The sequence below is a fragment of the Salvelinus namaycush genome, chromosome 8, assembly GCF_016432855.1.
Source record: "Salvelinus namaycush isolate Seneca chromosome 8, SaNama_1.0, whole genome shotgun sequence".
In the NCBI taxonomy this organism is placed as follows: domain Eukaryota; kingdom Metazoa; phylum Chordata; class Actinopteri; order Salmoniformes; family Salmonidae; genus Salvelinus; species Salvelinus namaycush.
The window spans coordinates 57,688,294-57,705,846 of NC_052314.1; the positions used below are offsets into that span (position 1 = coordinate 57,688,294).

At 45.2% G+C, this 17,553-nt stretch overlaps 1 protein-coding gene across 5 annotated transcripts in view; it reads right to left on the reverse strand.

The window, feature by feature from the left end:
* Window positions 1-17,553, reverse strand: part of LOC120052909 (phospholipid-transporting ATPase ABCA1-like) — a 39,787-nt gene that overhangs the window by 10,214 nt on the left and 12,020 nt on the right. For 2 of the 5 annotated variants that reach the window (XM_039000126.1, XM_039000124.1), the window contains 24 exons: window positions 15,787-15,978; window positions 14,098-14,187; window positions 10,207-10,453; window positions 9,808-9,947; window positions 9,398-9,514; window positions 7,840-8,034; window positions 6,515-6,723; window positions 6,090-6,266; window positions 5,557-5,779; window positions 5,219-5,440; window positions 4,796-5,000; window positions 4,466-4,573; window positions 4,168-4,342; window positions 3,660-3,791; window positions 3,297-3,436; window positions 3,049-3,186; window positions 2,534-2,805; window positions 2,180-2,252; window positions 1,776-1,978; window positions 1,558-1,615; window positions 1,322-1,438; window positions 788-936; window positions 380-504; window positions 16-102 (listed from right to left, as the gene is read on the reverse strand). In XM_039000126.1, the coding sequence (XP_038856054.1) occupies window positions 16-102; window positions 380-504; window positions 788-936; window positions 1,322-1,438; window positions 1,558-1,615; window positions 1,776-1,978; window positions 2,180-2,252; window positions 2,534-2,805; window positions 3,049-3,186; window positions 3,297-3,436; window positions 3,660-3,791; window positions 4,168-4,342; window positions 4,466-4,573; window positions 4,796-5,000; window positions 5,219-5,440; window positions 5,557-5,779; window positions 6,090-6,266; window positions 6,515-6,723; window positions 7,840-8,034; window positions 9,398-9,514; window positions 9,808-9,947; window positions 10,207-10,453; window positions 14,098-14,187; window positions 15,787-15,978 (3,794 nt within the window). The remainder of the gene's footprint in view (window positions 1-15; window positions 103-379; window positions 505-787; window positions 937-1,321; window positions 1,439-1,557; window positions 1,616-1,775; window positions 1,979-2,179; window positions 2,253-2,533; window positions 2,806-3,048; window positions 3,187-3,296; window positions 3,437-3,659; window positions 3,792-4,167; window positions 4,343-4,465; window positions 4,574-4,795; window positions 5,001-5,218; window positions 5,441-5,556; window positions 5,780-6,089; window positions 6,267-6,514; window positions 6,724-7,839; window positions 8,035-9,397; window positions 9,515-9,807; window positions 9,948-10,206; window positions 10,454-14,097; window positions 14,188-15,786; window positions 15,979-17,553) is intronic. The other 3 variants (XM_039000129.1, XM_039000128.1, XM_039000127.1) reach the window with 3 other exon arrangements.

Consider the following 17,553-nt stretch of genomic DNA (forward strand, 5'->3'; position numbering starts at 1 on the left):
GGGGGTCAGACTTACGGTGAGTTACAGCGTGAACCAAAGCCATCATAGTTTGTCAGGGCACCCAACAGCTTGTTAGTGTCTGCATCCTCAGGGGCGTCGTTGCTGCGACGAGATAATATTGTACCATCGTCAAGGAAACAGACACGGCACTACTTCTTACAACCCAATGGGTGACCTTCATTGTATACGTTTATATAACATAATTTCTCTATGTAAGAAACACTATACTTTGGTTTTGAACTTTGATTTCCAGGCTTTCTAACCTCGGTTCAAATAACTGAGTGAATGCGAGAAGTATCTACATATTCAAAGATATATGAAAACAAATAAACATTCTGTTGGCACTAATATCGCTCCATAAAGTTAGCGTTGGTCGTACCTGATGAAGGTGAACTGTTCTTCATACATGCCAGGCTCCAGCTCTAGACTGGGGTACTTTCCAAACGGAGGGACGATGAGACTGAAGACGAGGGCGATGCACACAAACACAGCAGGAAGCACGATCTGAAACCAACACAGGACAAGGCTCCGTTTACAACAGGAACTGATATTTGAAGTTGAAGATCTACTTCGCTACCAAATGAAGAGGTTCCAAGGTAAACACGGCAATTACCCACAATGCCAGTAAAAATATGGTATAAACTTGTGCAGTACAATAGATGCAGAGAGGTAAATGTACCTGCTGCACCATTGCTAGATCATTTAATGATGATGAATTAAAATGTAACACTTAACAACTTTGATCAACTTTGATTTTATTTGTAATGCCCTGATGAGTCCAGTTTACCTGAGCGAAGAAGCCTTTCCTGGAGCGCCGGGCATACAGGAAGCGTTTCCATATCAACGCCACAAACTGCTGTCTAATCAGACGCCAGCCTTTGACCTGGTACGAGCCTTTACCATCCGAGCCTCCCAGCCAGTCCGTCTCACGAGATTCTGGGGCAGGAAGAGGAGAAAGTGAATGAGCCTCAAGTGTTCGAGGGTTTCCACTAGTTACCACAGCCACAATGTCAAAATATCGCAAAAATGAATAAAATGTTTCATTTAAGGTTAGGGTTAGGCATAAGGTTTGTTTGTATGATTAAGGTTAGGGTTAGGTTTAAAATCACATTTTAAGAACAGAAATTGTAGAAATAGGTAGGGTTTATGACTTTGTGGCTGTGGTAACTAGTGACGACCGTGTTCAAGGGCAAAATGCACAGATATGATGCTTTAAAATGAGATGAGATCCTTTTAGTGAATTAACGGCGAAACGAAGAGCGCTTCGTTCCAATGGAACGTGAGAGGAGTGAAGTGATGGTTCATGGCTAATAAATGGTACCTGGGTCACCTTCTGAGTCGTTGAAGTCGAAAGCGTCGTCCTCGGTGAAGGGTTTCAGACAGCTCTGGTGGTCTCCGAATGCGTGTCTGCGGTGCCTACGAGCCGGGATGGTGCCATCTGAATGAAAGGCGACATAGAGAAGGTTGAGTCACGGAGTAATAATGAGTAACGGAACACTAATAAATTAAGTATTTGCTATAAAGGGGTTTCAATGGGGTAGTATGATAATGTCTCACCAGATTTGGGAAGTTCAGCAGCGTCCACTCCACTGTCCTCTGCTACTTTCAGGAAAATCTACAAAAATGTATTGTAAATATGTTTTTTTTATAAAAGAACCAAAGTCAACATACATGCATCAAATAATCAACTGACACAATAACTCACTTAAAAGAATATAGCATGTAAATATTTTTTTTTAAATGGTCAAATCCAACTGCTTGGTTATCTGCCGTACCTCTTCCAGGGTGGTGTCTGAGATGCCGTAGCTGGAGATGCCGAGGTCAGACAGGCGGTCGTCGATCTCGTGGAAGAGTTCCACGAAGGCTCCGCCTTTGGCCGCCTTGTAGGGCAGAACGTAGGTGAGTTCATGGCCCAGGTCCTCAACCAGCCTGGCAGCGGGGACGTGCTTGAAGATCACATTGGAGATCATGGTTACGTCTGCGAGGAGGATAAGGATCAAAAGGATTATCGTCAGCGTCATTATCGTCAGCATCATGTTATTGTTATCCAAAAAAGGATGAGTACCAAACGGTTTAAATGATCATTTATTGTTCCTTTCTGATCAAATTGAAAACGGTACAATAAAACGACCCTTCTATAGGGATCAAGGTGTGCCCGTAAGGCATTTTTCTGACTTACCAATAGTGGTGGCTTCACTCTCAGGTTCACTACCCAGTCCAGCATCAGAGCTGCTCTCAGAAACACTGTCCCCCTGCAGAGAGAAAAACGACACTGGTTAGTCTAACTGAGGTAAAATTCTCATTAGCATAAGGTGCATTTATATTTGTCTGGCACAGGGCGATTAACTTGGTTATTATGTGAATTAAAGATCAGAGCAGTCTAGCTGTGAGAAGAATTCCATTTCTGCCAATTCTCATAACTGTGATGTCTTTAAATCTACCTTTAAAAGTGAGTACCGTAGTTTATATGTGTCGGGAGGTGTCGGGATCTGGGGGATTTTCGTCCCTTCATCCCGGATGTATTTCAATCTACCTTTAGGACTGTGAGGGCCTGAGGTTGCGGCTGAGGGAGGCCCACCTTCTTGCTGTAGGAGACAGAGCTGCTGCTGGAGGAGTTCCTACAGGAGCTGAGGGTCAGGTCGAAGTCTCTCTTCACCAGGGTCAGGTAGTACCCCGTCCCCAGCTGGGTCTTCAGGAACAGGGAGGAGCCCACGCAGCACAGCTTGCCGTGGGAGATGATGGCGATGCGGTCGCCCAAGATGTCCGCCTCGTCCATGTGGTGAGTTGAGAGGATGATGGTGCGGCCTGAGGGGGTGAGGAGAGAGAGGGGGGGAGAGCGATTGAGGGGGGGAGAGAGAACCAGGGGAGGGTGATAAGAACCAAGAAGAGGACATTAGATTGGATATAATAAAGCTAGCCGTTAGCATATTTACATAATCATTTGCCTGCTTTCCATACACATTTGTTTCAGAGCAATTGTTTGCATAATGACAGTCTCACTCCTCCAACACAGGAGAAATAGTAAAAATTCTATGTACAGTTCGTTACCTGCACGATACTTCAGAAGCAGGTCCCAAATGCCCCGGCGTGCGTAGGGGTCGACTCCAGCAGTGGGTTCATCCAGGATCACGACCTTTGACCCTCCAACGAACGCCAACGCCACTGACAGTTTCCTCTGCATGCCCCCTGAGACCAAAACAAACAGGGTCGATCAGCTTCAATTATTCTCAGCAATACTACTATTTTTAACAACGGCTGATATAGTTGTTATATCGACAGGAAGGAGAACCCCTTACCGGACAGCGTGTTGCTACGACACTGGCGTTTGTGAGGCAGGCCGATGTCGTTGACGATCTGCTCCATCTCAGCCTTCACCTTCTCCTCAGACAGACCCTTCAGACGGGCATAGAACCAGATGTGCTCCTCCACCGTCAGCCTGGGACAGAGGAGGAGGAGGAAGAGGAGGAAGAGGAGGAAAAGGAGGAAGATACGAGGGCAAGAAACAGATACAGTCAGTCATAAACAGCTACAATTGTATTATGCAAATTAACTTGAGTTAGAAGGACTAGTCATTATGTTTTACTTGAACTAGTAAAGTACTAAAACTGTCAACCCCAGTGAGTATGTATAACAGTCATAGTACAGTAGCGATGACTTACATGCTGAAGAGAACGTTGTGCTGAGGGCAGACGCCCAGGTTCTGTCGGATGGCGCTGAGCTCCGAGCGGATGTCCTTGCCCAGGATGTAGGCGGTGCCAGAGGTGGGCGGGAACAGACCCGTCAGGATGGACCTATCAGAACACACAACCATACCTGTCAATTAACACAATTTAACTCAACACAGTTTAGTTTCAAACATTTCCTATGTACACATATTGCATCGGACTGTTGTATTTTCAACGTGTCAAAATGTTTTAATTGTATCTATCCCGACGTTAATAACGATCCAAACAAAAGATTGCCCTTACACACAAATTCATTTCAGCAGTTTAAAATGTCTAGATTGATAAAAGGTGTATAAACCCCATAAGCCGTCCTGCCACAGCTCTGTGAACTGTGGCACATTAAAGCATATGATTGGTCTAGTTATGTAAGGGATCGAGGGGATTGGATGCAGGTTTTAAAGAAACGCCCCTCAAGATTAAGCTCTTTGATCCTAGGCCTTACATGGTAGTGGTCTTGCCGGCTCCGTTGTGCCCCAGGAAGGAGGTGATCTGCCCCTCGTAGAAACCCAGGGTCAACCCGTCTACAGCCAGCTTGTTGCCATGGCTATATACCTTCACTAGGTTCTTGATGTAAACACCAGGCTCGATGTGAGACGGCTCCTCTTCGATGCACACAGCTGAGGACGAAACAAGACAAAATTAGCATCTGAAATATCTCAAATCAAAATCACCCCCCCCAAAAAAGTGTTAAATCCATTTAAAAGAAAGAGGTGTAAGCAGATTTTCTTGTTAAAATTTACCTTCTGCGTTTCCTTCCTTTCTTTCTTGCATATTCTTCCCTTGTTTCTCTCCACACCAGTAGGACTTGGTGAAGGGGAAGTACCAGGGTCTGGGGATCCCATACTGGCCTAAAGGGGAATACCAGGCATCATACACGATGAGTACAAATACACACTCCTTTATGTACAATATAATATGACGTTTTATAATATGACATTTCTTTTCTGGTCTATTTTATTTGCCTAATACCGTTGGTAGACATAAGAAAATGTGTGTAGGTATGCTTGGGAACACATTCAAAAACAATACAGGTTCATCAAACGACATGGCTTCCTCTGGCTGCTGCTTACCAGGGAAGACAGCCTCGATGTACCAGGTCATGACCCCGTAGAGGAAGGAGTCAAACAGCATGAGACAGATGGAGGTGGTGAGGGAGTAGCTGTCCTCCTCCAAGGGGCTGGACAACAGGTTGGACCATTGGATTCCCACTCCCTGCTCCTCAAACAGGGCAAAGTACTCACAGCCGAACCCAAACGCCACCGGGGACAACAGGCTCTGGAGAAAGACGGGAGAATAGAACACAAGTTAGAAAAGAGGACTATGTTTATGACAAAGAACAAACAAAAAAGTGACAAAGTAGATTCGAACAGTCTTCAGGTCTCGGGCAAGGTAGCTCGTCATCACGTGAGAGGGTTTCACAAACCCACCTCCACTACAAGCCCATTCCAACATTACCACGACAACAAAAGAGTGTATTAGCGATCTGAACTCACCACAATGACTTTAGCCCCGAAACCCACGTAGTCCTGCCAGGCTACACAGAGGACATAGGGCAGGTAGAGGGTGAAGTAGATGATTCCTCCGCAGGCCGCCGCCAGGTTGGCACGGGAGAAGATGGTACTGATGAGGAAGCACTGCATGATGGTTACCACAGCAAAGGAAGCCAGAAACAGGAAGACCACGCAAGGGTCGCTGTAGGGAAGCAGGTTCCCCATCTGATTGGACCAGAGGAGATGGATGAGATTATGAAACATGGTGAAATGTGTGTGTATGTGATTGCGTAAGGGTTCCGTGCATGTGTGCGTGTGTGTGTGTCTGCTTCCACACACACCTTGAGTATGACCACCAGCAGCGAGGCGGAGATGAGCAGGGGGATGAGGCTGCTGATGAACCAGCTGAGCCACAGGATGCCGTTGTCCAATCCCATGATCCTCATGGTCTCTTTGAGCCGCGCCTCCTTCTCATAGACCACGCCCTTGATGATGAGGGCCACAGAGTACATCCAGGCCAGGGTCATGAAGAGAGGCATGGAGCGACTCATCACCCGCAGGAACCTGGAGAGGAGGGAGCACAGAGAAATCCTGAAACGCTGAAAATGATTAAAGATACAGCGTACTTTCGCAGGCAGTGTTAACAACTAACCGGAGCTTGTAGCCTCATCTCTATGCTCAAAAATGTCTACTTTTCAGCATGACTCTCTGAGAAGGGGGGAAAAAATTGCTTTGTTGTCTTGTGTGCTCTGCTATGCTGTGCTATGCTGTGCTGTGCTATGCTATCATATTGTGTTATTCACATATACACTATAATATTTCATCCTGGCTATAGAACAACAGCATGTCTCCAAGTCTCCGCAGCGCTACTTACATGTCGTCTACGTAGCAGGGGTAAGGCATCTGTTGGATGTAGACTCCAGTCTTCTCCTTACTGCCCGTCACCGCCCTGACGATGCCCTGTTCTATAACGTCCTGCAGGTAGGAGAAACCACCCCAGATGTAGCGCAGGTCCTCAAAGGGGTCGGCCCGGGGACCAGGGTCCCAGTAACTACAGAGAGACCAGGATAGAAAGTTAGGAAGACGTGTTCATATACTCTATGTTCACGATTGGCTTCTAATACCTTATTACAACATACTGGACTCTTTCAATAACTAGAATAACTAAAAGCATAAAATACATTAGTCTACAGCAGGGGTTGGCAACCGGCGGCCCACGGGCCAAATACAACCTGCAAGCCAATCTGATTTGGCCAGCCAGAGTTGTCGTAGTAAACATTTTTATGAAATGGATCTTACCCGTCCTTGATCTTGTTGGTGCGCTCCACATTGTCAATGTCCATGCGGATCTTGTAGTTGACGTTACCCGGCAGGTCAGAACTGTTGCTACGGGCGATGTCCGGGAACACTATCCCAGCCCAGAACTTCTGGTTGTCTAGGAGACCCATGGATTTGTTGACCAGTCTTTCCTCATTGGCCACTGGCTCTAGTTTATCCAGGTTCACACACTGTGGAAGATTACAAGAAGGGTTGTCAGGCTTTTAACACACTGTGGAGGGTTGTCAGGCTAATAACTACTCACTTGATATCAAATGACTGTGCAAATAAATTACAATTTTGAATTAGTTTCTCATTTTGACAAATGCACATTGAAAAGCTTATTTAAATGGCCATTGGCCTTATTTCCAAGGAAGTGTCACGTGTGCTCCCTCTCCGGCCTCTAGGTCACCAGGCTGCTAGTTATGGCGCACTCCCGTCACCAGCGTTCTGTGCATCATGACACTCACCTGGACTCCATCACCTCCTTGATTACCTGCCCCTTATCTGTCACCTCCCTTTTGGTTCCTTCCCCAGTCGTCATTGTTTCTGTTTCATGTCGGCGTGCTGTTCGTGTTTCTTGTTTTGTTCATTTATTTATTAAGTGTATTCACTCCCTGAACTTGCGTCCCGACTCTCAGCGTACAGCGTTGCCGGAGGAAATGTTTTAAAGTAATAAGCTGCACTAATACCGTATATAATGATTGTGTTATAGGAGCCACAAATACCCTTGCAAAACGCATAAAGCTATCAGCATGACTCTTAAAGGTTTTGGCCTCCAGCTTTTTGGGACTCACATACTTTGAAGGGACCGGCGTCACCAAGCCAAGGCCTATTTGGACACACTAAACTATTTTCAACCCGTACAGTATGTCATGTATAATTATCTGGAATGGAAAATCATTCGGTTGTCCAATAGCGTTTAATCTGGCATGGCAACAACAGTTACCCTTTCATTGGAGCCATTAAAATGGATCAGCATTTAGCTACAGAGAGCAGGGTTACGTAAGACACTGACAAACTGACCAAAGTCTAAACTGCATTGATTTGATTTACAATGGCATGGTAAATGTGATGTTCACGGGAAACCTAAGGCTTAGAATTACCACTATCTATTGGTGCTCAGTGTTAACAGAAACGAACCAGGGGCTCATTCGTTATCTTACGTCCTTTACCTTGAACTGAGCTGACGGAATTAGATAGGAGTGTAGACTATAGAATGGGGCCAATTCCACCTACGGTATGTCATTCGCTTATTAGTGTCATCTAAGCGTATAACTGTCCTTGAGAACGGCGCACACACGCACCTCCATAAAGCGGGAGATGGTCTTGATAGCGTCGTCGGTCTCGTTGAACACCTCTCTCCAGGTGTAGGCCGAGCCGGCGGGGCGTTTGTCCTCCGCAGTCTTGGTCAGGAAGCGGGACACGTCCTCCGCCTTCCACTCTGTGCCAGCCAGACGGTCGTTAAAGAAGCGGGCGCTGGCGTTGTTCTGAAGCAGTGTCTAGACAGGAATAAGGTAACAGACGGATAGAGATTCAGATATAGACGCTGTGTTGGTTGCCTATAGTTGTTTGTGTAGTGTGGAGCGCTCTCATAAGCATTTCCACCAGTTCAAAGACAATAAATGGTCTGAACTGTACATTTTGACGGTTTGTTTTTTGTTTCCTTCAAATCATTCATCCATCCTATCCATTAGCCTGTATCTATTATCAGGGGTCTCCTATCAATAGCACTCACACCAGAAAGTACTATGTAATGATAAGTCAATTACAAGCCATTGTGGTTAATGGCCACATTAGCTGTAAGCCACTAAAAATACCACAAAATGAATTGCTATGGAGAAAATGCCTCTGGGAGTTCATTTTTGTCATATATTTTCGACCACTGTGTGGCAGTATTGGACCGGTGATATACATTACTGGTAGGACCATGGCCTTTCTCACAGCATGAGGAGGAGCCATGTTAGGTGGCAACCTCTGTAAGAAATGGAAAGATCCTATCACCTACGGTTACCTTAAATTAACATGAATCAAATAATGTAATTTCATCGTTGTTTGTCCCTTTCCTTTCAACTGCATGTCAGATTCTCAAGACGATAAACCTGCTGTGTGTACACTGAAAACACTGTCCCCTCTTTTCTAACCCCTTTCAAAAAAATATTACAGTTTTGAAACTGCGGTAAAAGTGCAGTAACTGCAGTCGGCTGTGGTATTTTGGACACAGTAATTGCAGAATATACTTTACCGCAAAATTACTGCAGTAAACATTTATTTCTATTTTTGACGCAGTATTTGCAGCATACTGCAGTTATACTGCACTCTGACTGTAATATTGTTTTCCGTTAGACCACGTTAGTTACGGTGATTGAAATCTTTAACAACATCTTGTCAATAAATAATAATAAACCACACAGCAAATGATGTATTGCTTGGACTGTCTGGGGGTTCTTTCACTTCAAATACTTTTCCCACCTTCCTAGTTCTGACTTTGCTGATAGCTACTTTGTTGAGGACAAATGGACTTACTATGACTGAGATATGTGGTCATCCTACTTAGCTATCTTAAGATGAATGCACTAACTGTAAGTGGCTCTGGATTAGACCGTATGCTAAATGACTCAAACGTCAATGTAAAAGATCTTCCCCAACAGCCTTCTTTTAGGCTAATAGGAACCATGATCACATTAGCAGCCTCAAACCCTATCGACACCAAACCTATGCGTGGAACCCTATGTTGTTCTCTGTTTTCTGTGTTCTTCTACAGTGCCCGATACTGTTGGTATCATGACAACCGATCTGTAGCTACTGTATACTGTAGGTAGAACTGTAAATACCATAAGATCAGATGAGAGAGTAGAAACTCACCCGAACCAGGTCCATCTCCTCACTGCTCTCCATGAAGGTCCAGACTTTAGGCCTCATCTCCTCCCACATCCCACCCAGGTCCCTCAGGATACCCAGCTCCTGGAACGTCTTGTTCATCTGGGGGGTGGGGTGGGGGGGGGAAGAAAGAGAGAGAGAGAGAGAGAGAGAGAGATAGGAGAGAAAGATAGATAAGAGGGAGAGAGAGGGGAGAAAGAGAGAGTCGAGAAAGAGGAAGAGAGATCAGAGAGAGAGTTATAGGAGAGAGAGAAAGAGAGAACGGAGAGAGAGCGAGAGAGAACGGAGAGAGAACGGAGAGATGGTTAAAATGGCTGCCTGGCCTCGATGCTGAGTTAGTGGAGAAACATTTATATGTAGGTTCCTTTGGTGTTCCTTCAGTTAGAGTCTCTCACCTCGTGTATGATCCTCTGTGTGGCGGGAGTGTCGGGGGTGTAGAGGATCTTTCCCATGAGGAGAGGCTTCAGGGCCCTCCAGATCATCCTGGAGATGGGGCTAGCTTCCAGACTCCTCATCATGCTGTTACAGTACGGAGCTGAGGGGCGGAGGACAGACGGACACAGGTTAGTATCACACCACCGTAGGCTGAGTATTCCGTAGCCTATACACTTTGAAGAGGGTTACTGTGGCAAAAGCTGTACCAAAAATTACAAACTGAAATTGCATCTGATTGAAGTGCGTGGAGACTCCGTTTTTTTACTCTAACATTACGAACAAATTGATCCACGTTTGATATAAGTGAAAACTATGAATTTATGTAAAAGTTCAGATCAGGGAGTTGACCAAGGACTCACTTGAGGTGTTGTCGTAGGCGGACACGGGTTCGTCGTCGCTGCCGTTGCCGCCATGGTTACCGAACAGGGCCTTGTAGTTGTTGTCCTCGTACCAGTTGAGGGACTTGATCTTCAGTCCACCGCCCTCGGGGTGGCCACAGACGATACGGGACACGGCCTGGTACATGTGGCTGGGGGAGCCTGTGGCGTTGGCCGTCAGGTAATGGATCTCGTTACGCATCTCCTTCCAACTCTTCATACTGGCCAGCTAGGGGAAGAGGAGTGGAATGTGTACATTTAAGACACTATAGAATACATCTTATGAATCGTATTATTTAGTTTTTTTTATTTGATGCATTTGTCTGGTACCGATTTATTCGAATTTTTACTCTTGTATTTGTGTATTGTGTTCTATTGTGTTTTGTGTATGCGTAAATTAAAGTATTTTCAGAGTACAGTAATATGTGTCAAGTCAACACATAATTACACCATGTGCCGAAGACATGTTGAGACATGTTTACACCAACACTCAGACATGTTCTAGAACTGATGTACTGTGTGAGTTCAGAGAGTTAATGAAAGCTATTCCAGATAGGAGCCTTTGGCTGCAACGGGCCCTAGTCAAAAGTAGTGCACTATATAGTGAATAGGGTGCCATTTGGGAAACAGACTTTGTTAGACTTAAGGTGAAAAACACTTGTCCTAACTGCCTGCCAACAGCCTGGGACAAATACAGCAACTGTTCTTGTCACACTCACTCAAATTGCATGGTAGCCTGAAAACGTTGAAAACATGTGGCTTGTGTGGTCTATTGCGCAATCCCCCGACCATATTTTCAATAAAGGATTTTTAAAAACATTTTAAATACTCACATCCTTATTCTCCTCAAGTCCTCACTACTTCTGAGAATTCTGTGTCCGGTAATAAATTAGAATAGCAATGGGTTCACTGTGCACTCAAGGTCAGAAATGCTGAAAATCCACAAACATTTAAGACTCTCATAGAAGTTATTCAACGTTTTTTAGGGTTTGACTTTTTGTTGTTGTTGTTGTTGTTGTGTGGACCCATCACACCTTTTTGCTGATCTGAATTACCAGGTTTTATGCACCAACCAAACTTCTGGGAGAGTGTGATGGTCCCCTTTTAATTGAGTCTATTTAGCTAATCTGCTTCTTTAGGTGTAAAAGTGACATTACGAAAACCAGGCCGACCTGTGTGCTTGAGAGTGAGACAGGCCCTGTGCGTGTGTGCGCGTGTATCAGTGTTTGCACAATGGAGACAAAGAAAAATGGCCGAGAGTAACCGAAGAAAGGAAACACAGTGGACTCACCGCACAAGTGGCTGGTTATCTTAGAAAAACACTTTGAAGACGGTGGACGGAGCTAAAATTAACGCACCTATGCATAACAAGGTCTTTTGTCATTTGAGACGGAGAATAGAATAGGTAGGTCAGTAATTATATCCCAACGCAGCATCTTTCTGGAACTATAAATATATATTGGTTTTATTATCTAGCCTTGTTGCATAATATCTTGTGATACGTGATGAAATGAAACAGACCGGATATTGTTGCACAGTTCTAGTAGTTTTCTTCCACAAGGAGACGACTTGAGACCCTCCGACACTTAACATATCTTCATTGACACTGACCCTTTAATTTAACAACCCTAGTTTTCCTAGAGCTGCCCTTTTTGACAAAGATGACAACACATTCTAAGCATTTAGAAGTTTAGTTGTCATCGTTTAGAATGGTGTAATCATTTAGAATTTTGTCATCGTTTAGAATGGTGTAATCATTTAGAATGCTGTCATCGTTTTGAATGGTGTAATCATTTAGAATGGTGTAATCATTTAGAATGGTGTCATCATTTAGAATGGTGTCATCATTTAGAATGCCGTGATCATTTACAGTCAAGTTTCTCATAACAAAGACAAAGAAATTCCAGCAAACTCCGAGATCCGCCCTCAGTGTTCTGTGGTTGCAGCTGATTTCGGCAGCCGCCTCAGCAAGTCACATGCTTCCTCAGCTCCAAAAACACACAAAGATAGAACAGGGCAGCCAGTGGGAGGACGAGAGGAAGAGATGGGAGGAAGGTTTTTTCTCCACTCCACCTCAAGTAGAGCTCTCCGTATACAGTGAGAATGGTGACCGAGCCTCTCTCTCTCTTTCTGTCTGTGCCTGTCTCTCTGCCTCACGCCCCGCGGGCCAGACATATAGCATGCAAACAGGCCGAGTCATTTGAGGAAGGCTGCGTCTGTTCCAACACCTCGTGCCTCCAGCCTGAAGAGAGGTTACTAGAGGTTATGTCTCTGAGCCGAGACAGCTCAGTTAGCTACGAGGCTAACTAAGCTTCTTCCCTCTCACACCAGGGAACAAAAGCAGCTCACGGCAAAAAGCTGTGGTTGAGGTTAAATAAAGGTGGAAAAAGTGTATTTTTCTGTTTTTGAGACATTCATACCGGTAGCTTCTCTTGCCTTGTAACATTGCTGCTTGTTTGACTTGTTGAGTAGGGAGGGGATCATTCCATCATTCTTTTAAGGGACTTATCTTTGTCCATGGATTTCCTCTGATGACACATACAGTATGCCAGATGGATATACAGGGACATACAGTTCTGCCAGAGAGTGTATGCTAAACACATCAGTGGGAACGACCTCTTTTTCCCACAGCTGACGGCTTCCTTATGTTCCGCCAACTCAGCAGTACTGTGGCTGGAGAGAGGGGAGGTGGTAGGGAGAGAGGGGGAAAGGGGGAGGTGGAAGGAGGAGAGATTGAGAAGGGGGGGGGACAGGGAGCTGAGAGTCTCGTGACAAGGTGATCTATTGTAGTCTTTTCCCCTAGTACAGCCTGCTAAGTCTCTCAGCGTTTCCCAGCCATGTATTGTATTCGACATTACTTACATTTTTGTACTTTTATGTCTTTGTACTTTTTACCCCTTTTTCTCCACAATTGGTAGTTACAGTCTTGTCCCATCGCTGCAACTCCCGTACGGACTCTGGAGAGGCGAAGGTCGAGAGCCATTCGTCCTCCGAAACACGAACCACCCAAGCCTCACTGCTTCTTGACACACTGCTCGCTTAACCTGGAAGCCACCCGCACCAATAAGTCAGAGGAAACACGTACAACTGGTGACCGTGTCAGCGTGCACTGCGCCCGGCCCGCCACAAGGAGTCGCTAGAGTGCGATGAGACAAGGAAATCCCGGCCGGCCAAACCCTCCCCTAAACCGGACGACGCTGGGCCAATTGTGCGTTGCCAATTGTGCGCCCGGCTGCGACACAGCCCGGGATTGAACCCGGATCTGTAGTGACGGCTCAGGCACTGCAATGCAGTGCCTTAGACCGCTGCGCCACTCGGGAGGCCCCATAGTGGACATTTCTGTATGTAGCTAGCACAGATTTGGTTACTCCAGAACTGGGTCTGATATGTTGGGGGCAGTTAGCTATGTTGACAGTGCAGATGCCACGGAGGGATAGCGTTGCGGTTTGGCCATGTCCTGACCTGGACTGCTACCAACTGGACTGATGACACTAAACAGTCGATTTGTTGTGAAAGACTAACCTTGTGTACAAAATTGCAGGGTTACAGCCATTTGAGGTGGCCATTTTGTGAGGGCCAGAGCACCAAGCTAGCTTGTTTATTATTGAGGGGACAGATGGGTTTTGTTTGCACATTGCGGTCCAGAGATGTGTAGCGGGAGGACCTGTTTTTGTCAGACCACTGCTACAACTGATGGCTATCTTAGTGGTTGCTTTCGGCCTACATTCAAATGAGTTCACTGATAAGGCAGGTTGATTCAAGGGTTGTTTAAGACTATCCAAAACAGATGCAGACCCAGAAATGTACGTTGAAACATACATGTTAGTGTGTGTGTGTGTGTGTGTGTGTGTGTGTCTGACAGACAGCACCTACCTCTACAGCCAGCGCTCCCAAGCTCTCTAGCAGACCGTCGGTTGCCACGGATACCTTCTGGACGACCTCAGGGTCGGACTTCACATCCTTCTGTTGTGGGTGAGGAGGATGAGGGAGAAAGGGGAGAGAGGGGGAGGGGGGATAAAAGACATGAGAACAAACACTCTCCAGGGACACTTCAGAGAGGGGTTCCTGTTCAACCTCATCTGTTATTGACTGTCACAAGAGGGCCGCTGAAATGTGAGCTGCTGCACTCTCACAGCTGACCCCAGACCTGTACTTAGTGGCTAAGGTGCATCTGAAATGTAACCGTATTCCTTATATATTGCACTACATAGGGAAAAGGGTGCCATTTCAGACGCACCTTAGCCACTAAGTACAGGTCTGGGGTCAGCTTTCCTTATAGGTCCAATATTGCTGCATTCCATTGTCCATATTAGTGTACCACTTAGAACGCAAGCCTAATGCAAGGCTTAATTTTATGTGTAGTTGTATGATGTGGATATTGGATCAGGGCCTATATCAGTACAAGAGAAGTCGTTTACTTTATACTAGTCTAATATCCCTGATCTATTTTGTTAGGGAGGGAAACCTATTGGTCTTTTTTAGAACAAATATTATCACCATAACACCGGTTTGAAATTACGGCTGATTCAGCAGTATGATATTTCGACAAATATTTACAACATTTTCTCCCGTGTTAGTTGACCATTGCGACAGCATTTTCATTGGCAGACTGTTCTGTACACTTTGGCACCTTCCAAAAGCTTGTCCCAACACCGGACTGAGAGTTCTGACTTAGCTAACAAAACTGGGTCAGCTAAAATGGATCACTCCTCTATTTGCATCCAAGTGTGACGGTTATCTGAGGTGTACAGTGATTCTATTCACTGTGTCCTATTATTGTTGAAATTAACACACTGTATTTTCCTTTGTGTCTGTCTGTCTGTCTGTCTGTCTGTCTGTCTGTCTGTCTGTCTGTCTGTCTGTCTGTCTGTCTGTCTGTCTGTCTGTCTGTCTGTCTGTCTGTCTGTGTCTGTGTCTGTGTCTGTGTCTGTGTCTGTGTGTGTGTGTGTGTGTCTGTGTGTGTGTGTGTGTGTGTGTGTGTGTGTGTGTCTGTCAAAAGTCTATATTCAAACATCTGCCAGAGCAGGGTTCACGGCCTCTCCAACTCCCATTACGAGAAAGAGACAAGAGACGCATTCATTGTCAAGCTAATGTTTTGTGACAGGAACAGGACTTATGTTCTTATGAAATAAGAACAGAAATCTTGTACAGAAATATGGATTGATAATTCCTGACCCTAAATGGTAATCATGTCAGGGAACATGATGTTCTCTTTATCAGAAGAAAGAAGGCTTGGTGTCAGCAGGCTACATTATCCCGCCATAAAGTGTGCTTTGTGTAAAAGTGAGTGCAAAGGGAAAAGCCTATTCAGTTTGTCTGACTGACCAATAGTGTAATAATACATTCATTGAACAAATGAAGATTTGCTAGGCCTATGGAATTGTGTTATTAGGTGTTCACTGTTAAAGCCCCCAGTGTTAAAGTATTCACTGTTAAAGCCCCCAGTGTTAAAGTATTCACTGTTAAAGCCCCCAGTGTTAAAGTGTTCAGTGTTAAAGCCCCCAGTGTTAAAGTGTTCCGTGTTAAGTTTTAAAAAGTGTTAGTATTTTAAGTGTTTCTTACCCGTATGGGTTTTAGGAAGTCCAGGTTGGACAGGAAGTGGTCCTGGGCCTTGTTCAGCCAATCAGGGGAGGCCTTGCAGATGATGTCTTGAGTGAGCCGTGACACATTATTGTCGGAGATGGTCACAAACTCCTCCAGAGAAGTGGTGTTACACATATCTCTAAGATGGACGCCGAAACCTCCAATCAGGACCTGGTAGATAACATGAAATGATATTTCAGGGATCAAGTTCTCGCAGTCGAGAAACAAACAAAAAAAGTGTGTTGCGGGGATGTCGGGGAGAATTGTGATTTCATGTTTTAACTGTAACAACTTTCACGATGAATGCCTAGTCAGGAATGATTTTGCAAATATGTTTTGAATCATATATCATCACAGGAAAGCTGTTGTTATATCTCTGCTGGCAGTACTACTGCCTCTAGGGCAGCGTTTCCCAAAACTCAGTCCTGGTGACACGTTTAGTTTCTTTCCGTAGCACTACACAGCTGATTCAAATAATGAACTCATCATCAAGCTTTGATTATTTGAATCAGCTGTGTAGCGCTAGGGCAAAAACCAAAACGTGCTCCAGAGGCATTACCAAATGTTCCTATGACTCAACACAAACAAAGATGTTTGGGGAACGTTATTTCTAACCTATCAGAACCACTCTGGAAACCCAATTCTTTAAAATTCTATTCCAGGAAACTATTTGCTTGCGGAATGACCCATAAAAAAAATCTAATTTCATAATTCTACATTTCCACATGGTCATAGCTATCTCACAACATGGTCAACAACTTAACATATGAAAAATGTGCACTGTGCAGCTTTTCAGTCATGCATGGGAGAGACTTGTTTTTTCCACTTAGGGAGGCATAGCTCGAAGGGCCCACCGGTCTGAGGCGCATACAATGCACATGTGTCCAGACTGGCTGACTGAGGGAGGGAGGCAGAGGAAGGGAGGGAGGCAGAGGAAGGGAGGGAGGCAGAGGGAAGCTGCTGCGGTGAATAATAATGTGTCCTGTATTACCACATCCAAGCTGGGATGAACTACATGATAGCCTGGCTGAGACAGCTTCAGGACATTCTTTCTGTGTAACTGTAGAGTAGAGTGGAGGAGTAATGAGTTGACTCCCTTAATGACCTTGACCCTCAGCATCACAGGTTACTTTTGAACCTGGGACAAACTGTTAGATAACTGCACTACTAGGTACCTATGGGTATTAAAGGCTACACTGTTTTTTTGTGTGGATAATACTGCCAAATTCTTTACCATACCAAATATCCCTTACGCAAATTGATTTCCTTGATGAATTTTTTTTCTTCATATCAGAAGAAGAAATGTATCTCAACAGAAAGCCGGACTAAAATCCCCTGAACATTTCTACAATGTACTGTAGGACCATCCCGGACTATCTGTGGAAAAAGGCCAGAGAGAGAGGGGGCTGATGGGTTATAAAACATCCCCAGGGGTGGGTGGTGATACGGTTAATAGATCCACCGCGTGTGAGTGAGCCCCTCTCTGCACATGCTCACTGTGAGGCAGACAGAAGATGGAGGAGAGACGGAGGGCGGAGCTAAATCATGTGACTACTGCCCTCCAACTACAGACAGTGATGAATTCTGCTGAAACTGAGCTGAATTATTTTCCCTGAGAAAGAGGATGATATGAGCCAAAGACTTGGTTCTCTCCGCAACACCACCCCCCCTTATGATTTCATAACAGGGCGTTACAAGTGTAGCCGTCTCACGTTATATATATAGTTACAGCGTGTCAAATACCAG